Raw genomic sequence first — 9319 nt, forward strand, 5'->3', positions numbered from 1 at the left:
GAACCAGTTTTCCTGGCCGAGAACCGGTTCTTTGGCTGTCGAAACACAAAGAACTGGTTCGCGCGCAGGCACCGGCTCCGAACCGGCTCTCAAAATGCGTTGGTGGAAAAGGGGTAATTGTGTGCCCTTGTCCTGGCTAGAGCTGCATTGTAACTGGTCTGGGGTTTGGGTCAGGGAATGGGTTCATAAACACCTGTCTCCAAGCAGGATCCTGCTGTAATCACCTGTTTAATGGAAAAATTCAGTTCTGGCATAAGTGTATGTAATACAGTGAGCTTGATATTTAGCCTATATTTTTCCTTACCACGTTCAAATAATGTGCATAAATCTCTGAAAATTCTTGAGTCATGCACAGATCCTGGCCATATTTGTGATATGGAACACACCATCTAAGAGATTTTAGTCAGTCAACTGCCTTTTTAAAATTTGATATAATATTACTAATCTGGATAAGAATCGCAGTAGTAACTTGCCTGCACTGTTATTAAAGCCCGACTCCGACGAGTCCAACATTTATGCGTTTCCAACAAATTAATGATGTAAACGACATCCGCACGAGTCATGAGAAAAACGATATCAATCAAAAAGTACACTATCGCGCTGCGCTAAAATACTTCCCGTATCAGCTCCGCTTATAAAGCCGCGATCTAATCCTGTTAACATGAAATAAGCCTGCTCGCGAGCAGGTTCAAGCTGGCGCACCTGTTGCTATGACAGCAAGTCCAGGATGAGCGTCGAAGAACCAAACAATCCAAGATCATGCCAAATCGCCAACAATCAAATCCAGCTAACTGAGTTAGCGACGTACGAAGAACGGGCCCCTGAGCTCAATTTTGAGTGTCATGCAAAGGCTGCGAATACCTTTAAAAATATGTGATTTTTTATTATTAGTATAATTTTTAAAATAAATTTGCAATGATTTCAAACAATCTTCATTTGCGTTGTCATTATGAGGTATTATTTGTTGAATTTTGAGGAAAATAATTAATTTAATCCATTTTGGAATAAGGCTGTAACATAAAATGAGGAAAAAGTGAAGTGTTGTGAATGTTAGTTGTTTGTTGGTCTTGTCATATTATCCACACACACACACACACACACACACACACACACACACACACACACACACACACACACACACACACACACACACACTTATATATATTGTACCAGTCAAAAGTTTGGAAACATTACTACTTTTAATGTTTTTGAAAGATGTCTCTTATGCTCATCAGGTCTGCATGCATTCGCTCACAAATACAGTAATATTGTGAAATATTATTACAATATATTCAAATAGAAAACTATAATTTTAAACTTTAAAATATAATTATTCCTGTGATCAAAGTCTTCAGTGTCACATGATCCTTCAGAAATCATTACTACCGTTCAAAAGTTTGGGTGCAGTAATATTTCTTTTCTTTCTTTCTTTTTTTTAGAGAAATTAATACTTCTATAAAGTATTAATAGTAATTAATACTTAATACTTTCATCCAGTTTTGGGCAGTTTGTTTAGTCTTACATTAAATAAAGTTCGGTGCTTGGACCCCTGAATGTGCGCATACCAAACACAAACTGGAGGAGGCTTTGCCATGGAGTTTATTTTCTGCAGCAATGCAGAGTGATCCTGCGATAATGTACTGAGAGGATAGAGAAAGGAATCTTCTGTTAGAATATTTAGCTTGTGTTAGAAAACACTGAACTGTACTTACATTATATATCGTTTGCTTACGATGAGAGATCCCCAATAAGGAAAACCACTGAAGACAAAGAGGGAATCTGCATTGATTGTAGACACGATTCCCAACAGGAGAATCAGCAGGCCGATCATTATCTGGACAGTCTGAGGAAGACCAGAAAACAGGCACTTATTGCAGGGAAATAGTGAATTAACAGTTATTAGCTGAGCAGAGTTGCCAGATTTGCACAACAAAACCCACCCATCTCAACAGTTTGTTAATGTTTGTACTACTGTATTTTTGGATTTGTTCCTCTACCTTTCACACGTACACAAATTAATTATTGAAAGATTTCTCACCCCGAGTGCTTTTGGTTGGTCTTTCAGAAAAGCCTGAAGTCCTTGAGGAGCTGAAGCTGTCTGTGGCACATAAACAGTCACTGGAGCCGTTGTCCCCGTTTCAGCTGGAGCCATTTGTTCTGGGGCCTGAAACTGGATGATCAGCGTCGACGAGTTTGTGGGAATGACAGTACTAGACATTCTTCTTTCTGAATCTGAAATTGACCTGTACAAAATCAAGACATGTAAAAACATGTGAAGGATAAGAATATAAAATAGATTTTCATAAATAATCTTACCAGTGTATTTATTAAAATACTATATGTTCATATTTATTATTATAAACAATGTGGTCTTTATATTCTGGAAAAACTTATGAACGCAGTCATGTCACAGAATTATTGGTAACTATAATAACTCTTCACAGATATTTTATTACAAACATCTCAAGTTTAAACTGATCTACAGCTGTCACCATCTCACAGGTGGGACATTTGCCAGTATATATTTAAAACAATAATATCTTAGTTTAAACCTAAAGTAATATTGACAAACTATATATCATGGTGACTGTTTTTTTTAAATACATTACAGATGAGCAGTAATTTATCAATTAGCAACTAGAATATTTAACTATCATTAGACATGTTCAGGCCTTTATTTTGAAAGAGATGAACATGAAAAATCATGAAATATTGGTAGAAACTCAGTTTGTTTTCATGGCAAGAGTTCAAAAGATAACACCAATTCAATTTTCTGAGAAAAAAGGTCTGAAAATGTTTTAAGTATACAGAACAAAATGATGGATTCTCAATTTAATTTTCCCAAATATATTTTATATAAAATATAAATAATTATATCATAAGATTGTACATTTTAATAAACTCAAACTTCTATAACTTTTTTTCACTTTCATATTTTAAAAACATGACCAACCATAGGTCTATACTCCAGCATTCTTGAATTAGAACCATTTAAGTTTGGACATTGATTTACATGTTTATGTGGAAAAAAGGGGGGTGACCCTACTGTCGTTATAAATCCATACATTTCTAAATAAAGTAATAAACTACTCATTAATGAAATTTTTGTCTTAAAAAAACAACAAAAAGGCAGACATAATGCAAAGATTATAATTTTTATAAAAGTAGTCAGATGAGATCTAATTTGTTTTACCAGGGGAATGATAATGCACTCTTCCGTTGGTACTTCACATTTTGCTGTGTTTTTATAAGTTCACTCATCTGAGATAACGCATTCTGTGGTCTAATATTGTTTCCCAGAATGAAAGTTAAAGTGGGTGGAGCTCAGATATTTAGGAGGGGTGGCAAAGCTACCCACTATTTCCAGTAAATCAAGCCTGACGCACTACTGTAATATAATCTCTTTTCATACAATAAGATTAAATAAAATTTTACTTAATTTGTCTTTGTTGTATTTTATATAATCTGCATGGTGGTTTGGAAACAGACTTGTAAATATTGTACGAAACATGTGACAGAACAATGATCAGCACAGTCAAAACCATTAATCTTACCTCATTTGGAACAAATTTGGCACAATAATCAGTAGTTCAAGATTTCTAAAAAAGAGGGGAAAATAGAGAACGAATTGACTTGTTTATTTTTGGATTGTAAAAAACACCAAATTTTGCATCATCCTGTATCATTTGGGTTTATTATGGGCATATCATAAGCCAGATTCATTACCTTAGTATGCTGTTAAAAATGAAGCAAGAAATCTTGATCTATATGCAGACAACAGAAAACACAGGGCTACAAATACACGACTAGACGAGGGAAAACAAGGAGCACTTTTTCAAAGAGGAAAAATTAGGGTGGGGAAACAGTAGAAGAACTACAAAGACCAAGTGAAAGACTACAAAAGGACAGGAAATCATGAATGATACAAAATACAAGACACTAAACAAAATACCTAACACTAGTCCATCACAGACTCAAACTAATCAAAGAACACCCTTTCTGGACTCAGCTTATAGTCAAGTCAAGTCATCTTCATTTATATAGCGCTTTTAACAATGTAGATTGTTTCAAAGCAGCTTTACAGAGATAAACATACATTTTACGGTCACAGAGATTGTTTTGGCTTTATAGCGATTTTTGAATAATGTTATTTCCAGCTAAAGTTAGTTTTGATTGATTCACTTACAGCAAAATTATCATTTGTTATTACATTAGGGGCCACTAAGACGACGGCGTTCTCTTTAAACAGACTTTAAACGCGAACCTGTGACCGGATGGCATTCACATGCGCATTAAAAATTGATTCTATAGTTATATTCGTTTAAATATGTGTGCGCAGGTTTGTAATTTCCCTACAAACCATGCCTAAACATACTACTTATCTTGCCTATACATTTGATAAAGAATATTTATTTTATTTTATCACTTCGGGGTACGCGAGGCGGATTTTCAACAACGCTTTATCTGTAGAGTGGGAAAGGGATCCTCCATAGGGAGAGGCTAGTTGACACTTCAGCACTGCATTGTCATCGGGTTCAGGTAATGCTCCTTCGTCAGATCTGGATACGGCCTGGATCCGGCAGGCTGCGGGAAAACCTCGGGATAAACAAAGACACTAAAATTAGCGTAGATGCCATTCTTCTTATGATGTAACGAGTACATCAGGATTTAAGGGAAGTGTTCCCAGTTCCGGCTGACCTAATCTATGCAGCCTAACATTGAATTATAGAAGTCTATAATGTATTATGTGTATGCTAGGTCAAAGAGATGTGTTTTTCGTCTAGCTTTGAACTGACAGAGTGTGTCTGCTTCCCGGACAATGGTAGGAAGACTGTTCCAAAGTTTTGGTGCTAAATAGGAAAAGGATCTACCGTCTGCAGTCTATTTTGATATTCTAGGTATTTTCAACTGGCCGTTATTTTGAGATCGCAATAGACGTGAAGGACTATAATGCTTTAAAAGCTCGCTCAAGTACTGTGGAGCTAAACCATTTAGTGTTACTAACTTACAATTGTCTGCTTGTCAAAATCATTTACTTCTGAATTATAAAGGTTTTCATAATTGTCCCCCTCTCCTTGGCGTTGCATTATCCATAATTGTATCGATTACCGCTTTTTCTTTGTTCTTTTTTATTTTGGAGGCTAAAATTCGTTGAGCTTTGGAGCTATTGTCATAAAATAATTGTTTAGCAAAAGTGAAATATTTTACCAAGTCCTCCGAATTAATACTCTCTAAATCTTTTTTTGCATCATTCAGTTCTTTTTCTATTATTTTATACCTCACTTTTAATTCTTGCAACTTTTGTATTTTGCTCTCTATTAACGTTTGTTTATTCTCTCTCAATTTTTTCCTCCAAGATGAGTATGCTATTATCTCTCCCCTTAGGGTTGCTTTAGCTGTTTCCCATAGTAATACAGGATTTATTTCACTGTTATCATTTATATCAAGGAATGTTTAAAGAAAAAATGACAGAGGTTATTAAAACATTCCTTGATATAAATGATAACAGTGAAATAAATCCTGTATTACTATGGGAAACAGCTTGTTTTTAATGCCCTATTCAAATTTAGTTCATGAGTAATGAATTATTAAATCTCCAAACACTTGTTTTTAATGCCCTATTCAAATTTAGTTCAATGACTACTGAGGAATGGTCTGCCAATAGAAAAGGAACAATCTCACAAGTAATCACCTTAAAGAGGTCATGCTTTAACATAAAAAAATAATCCAGTCTTGAGGATACTTTATGTGCTTTAGAATAAAAGGTGAAGGTTCTGTCCTTTGGGTGGAGATGACGCCAAACAACCAACAGTCCCAATTCTAACTTTGCTTCCCTTAATAATTTAGCTGTTGGTTCTGATTTGTGTTTTATTCTACTTATAGTATCTATCTTTTGGTTCATCACTAAATTAAAGTCCCCACCCATTATAGTTAATCATTTAGCCTCAGACATTAAAGGTCCCGTTTTTCATGTATTTTTGAAGCTTTGATTGTGTTTACAGTGTGCAATATAACATGTGGTCATGTTTCGCGTGTAAAAAACACAGTATTTTTCACACAATTTACTTATCTGTATACCGCAGTGGCGGCTGCTGGTCTTTCAAAGACGGGAAGCTCATTTTTTTAAACTCGACTGTCAGGTGTGGGGATGGTGTAAAGAGCGAGGACTCATGTACAGAGTTGATGGGCTTTATTTTAATAATAATTATAATAGAAAATAATACAAACAAAAACTATGAACCAGCACAGGACTGCACACACAAGGAGAATAGGGAGCAAACAAGGCAGGTAACGAGGGAGGACAGGTGGGGCAAAATAACTAATAATCAGGAAACCAGATGGGAGTCAACACAATCGACAGGAGAGCACATAAACAAGGAAAACACATGACAAGCCATGTGCTCACACCAAACATGTCAAAAACACAAGCACATGGCCAGTAAAACAAATTACAAGCAATGTGCTCACACAAAGTGAGACATGAAGAAAAATGAGAACACTCATAAGCCACGTGTTCACACATAACATGACAACATGAAAGAACACAGCTAGTGTAAAACACGAGCTGTGTGCTACACAGCACAAGACAAAACATGAAAGCACGTGACGATGTAAACACGAACCGCATGCCACACAAAACACAACACACGTGGACAAGAGCGAACACGAAACCGCACGCGAACACGACAAGACAGAACGTTATGCACGAGAACGAGTGAAAGCTCATCCTGTGCGCTCACAACAGAAAACAAACACGCACGAATCCAGACACGAAACCGAAACCAAACTAGACAGATGTGCCGTGATTCAAACACCACGCCCGCACATGTAACACACACCTGACATCGACGGAGGAAATGTGGGAATTAGGTTAAACTGTGAAATGTAAAATGTATTGCAAATACCAATAAATATGTTACAGCAGTTAGTTTGTCTTTCGAGTACACTTGCAAAATCCGCAATGGGACTGAGCTCGAAATTTAGACTAGCTTCCGCGTCAGCGACTTTTTATTGGACGAAATCGCTGTCACTCAAAAGGAGATGCAGTCCTCCAATCATCACGCAGACGCCCGGACTCCAGGCCAGCCCACTTCTCTATTCCCCCCAGAGACGCTGAGCGTCCGTGGGCGGGACATAATCGCAGCATTTATCCAATGACCGTCTAGTTTCGAAGCACTGAAAAAAACTGTTCACACCAGCCCCATTGAAGTCAATGGACGCCGAGCTTCAACGGGGAAATGCCATAGGGAAATGCACTGTGACGCGCTACGGGTATGTATGAGAAGGAGATCGAGTCCGCCGACCTGCTATATGGAGCCGATTCTGAACGAACTCGTCTTTGAGATGAACGTGTTCTAACGCATTTTAGTCAATAAAATGTTAACACAATAGTACACATTTGACCATTATTTTTTTGACATTATAGGGGAAGCTGAGCTTCCCTTGCAGTCTTAAAGAAATCGCCACTGTACCGCTGTTTTCACTGTCCAAAAAACGGCCCGATGACTTCCTTGCTCTATGAAGTCCCTCCTTCAGAAATACGTAACGAGTTCTGATTGTGCCAGCGGTTCCTGTGTTGTGATTCGACAGCAGCTTATCGCATGCTTATCGCATGTTCTCGCTAGGCATTGAAAGGTCACGCCTCTTACCATAACGTGGAGATGCATGCGCACATTTTCGGGAACCGGGTTTAACATAAATTGTAACCATTGATCTCTAAGCACAGCGTCCCTGGGAAGGCCAAACAAAGGTGAATTGACTCCGGCATGAAAATAACAGTGTCTCGACGACATGGCGACAAACACACTCTACAAACGAAACTCTTCCTCTTCTCCGTGGGAGCGCAACAAGACAACGCCCCCTTTTTTGTGTATTCCCGTGGGCGGAGATTAGTCAAAAAACTGTTTTAGTGACGTCATTAAATGGGATGTAGTCCAAACCGGCCGTTCGCTGTAGGCTTTGAAAGGGGACTTCTGTTAAATAAAATATCTCGCTAGGCATTGAACTTTGAGCTTTATAATTTTACAGGTATTATTTATGCTCTAACAGCTACATTACACACTAACTAAAGTTTGAAAAATGGAATCACGAAGAACGGGACCTTTAACAGATGGAGGATTCTTTTCATGAGGGCAACTCCCTCTCCTGGTGGGTTATATACGTTAAACAATGTTACTGGTTGACCATCTATTTCTCCACGTAAAAAGACAAATCTCCCTTGTTTTTGATGACGCACTGAGGCCACTCAGGCTGCCAAACAATAGAACACATTCGCATCAGTTCGACGCTCAATCGCGAGCTACTGTCAGTACTATTAAGTTACTACAGCCTACCGTTTTCTAGCTAGCTATGCCTTCGACACGAAAATGCATAGGCTACTACCTGGATGCGATTACGTACAAAACAGATCGGTGTCTTTATTTAAAGTCTTTATTTAAATTTCCTAAAAACGATCACATCAAGAAGAGGTGGATTCATTTTGTGAAGAGCCAACCTTGATGAAGAGCTGAGGATCACCGCCAACACCCGCCTCTGTAGTGATCATTTTACACGGGATAGTTTTATAAACTTTCGTCGGAGACAACTGGGATTCACTGATAATCCGCTGTTACTGGTGAATGGGGCCGAACCGACTATCTCCCGCCTCGGCCTTCATCCTCCCGTCCCGAAAGCAGTATCACCTAATATCACCGTCGGCAGCTTTTCAATGCTTTCCTGCGAGTGGGCGTGGTTTCAGCACAGCCAGCGGACACGCCCCCAGCGTTTGAGACCAGAGAATAATGCTCATTTTTTCAAGATTTTGATAGCTTATTTTATGTACTTGCCGGCTTTTTTTATCATTCAAATTTGGCTGGGTGGCTAATAACACATTTTTCTGTGGTGTGACAAACTCAGAACACATACTTAATTTTGACTTTACAGGGACTTTAAGTGCTCCCATTTTTTTTCTTTCACAAAATGAAACTTTGCTGTCTTATTAAGGTATTTAAAGCAAACATAAATATAAAAAATTAAACATTATAAAAGTGCCTGTAAACACCCCCGTGAACTTCCAAAGTCTGTAACCTCAACAGGGTCACCCAAAAAGTTCCACATTGTTGTTGATTTGTGGAAGAAAAAAACATCTGTTCTCAGCCACTGAATCATGGCAGAGCGGTGAGACCAATACAGTCTCACTAAAGGTGGTGGGCTGCAAAATTAATTTTTATTCCTTCTAATATCTTTTTGTTATGAATTAGATCATTTAAAAGTACACACTTAAATGATTATAAAGATATATAGCTCATGCCTGGGTGAATAGTATTCACTGAGTTTTAAG

The 9319-nt window shown here is 37.9% G+C and overlaps 1 protein-coding gene across 1 annotated transcript; it reads right to left on the reverse strand.

Moving 5' to 3' along the window:
• Positions 1-1523: 1523 nt before the first annotated feature.
• LOC130070837 (membrane-spanning 4-domains subfamily A member 15-like) lies at positions 1524-2237 on the reverse strand. Its single transcript, XM_056235390.1, has 3 exons — positions 2039-2237; positions 1733-1843; positions 1524-1640 (listed from the first exon to the last, which is right to left on the reverse strand). Exons 1-3 carry the CDS (start codon positions 2216-2218, stop codon positions 1524-1526), a joined length of 408 nt encoding a protein of 135 aa, XP_056091365.1. The 5' UTR covers positions 2219-2237.
• Between the last annotated feature and the right edge of the window lie 7082 nt (positions 2238-9319).

This window comes from Rhinichthys klamathensis, unplaced genomic scaffold (assembly GCF_029890125.1).
Source record: "Rhinichthys klamathensis goyatoka isolate OS25496 unplaced genomic scaffold, OSU_Roscu_1.1 h1tg000018l_1, whole genome shotgun sequence".
NCBI classification, from domain to species: Eukaryota; Metazoa; Chordata; class Actinopteri; order Cypriniformes; family Leuciscidae; genus Rhinichthys; species Rhinichthys klamathensis.

What these genes read in the sequence shown, in the direction of transcription:
- LOC130070837 (XM_056235390.1), bottom strand. Translation starts at nt 2,218, where the DNA reads ATGTCTAGTACTGTCATTCCCACAAACTCGTCGACGCTGATCATCCAG. An exon ending in ACCAACCAAAAGCACTCGGG is followed by an intron (nt 1,844 to 2,038) that starts GTGAGAAATCTT and finishes GGTCTTCCTCAG; the next exon opens with ACTGTCCAGATAATGATCGG. An exon ending in CTTATTGGGGATCTCTCATC is followed by an intron (nt 1,641 to 1,732) that starts GTAAGCAAACGA and finishes CTATCCTCTCAG; the next exon opens with TACATTATCGCAGGATCACT.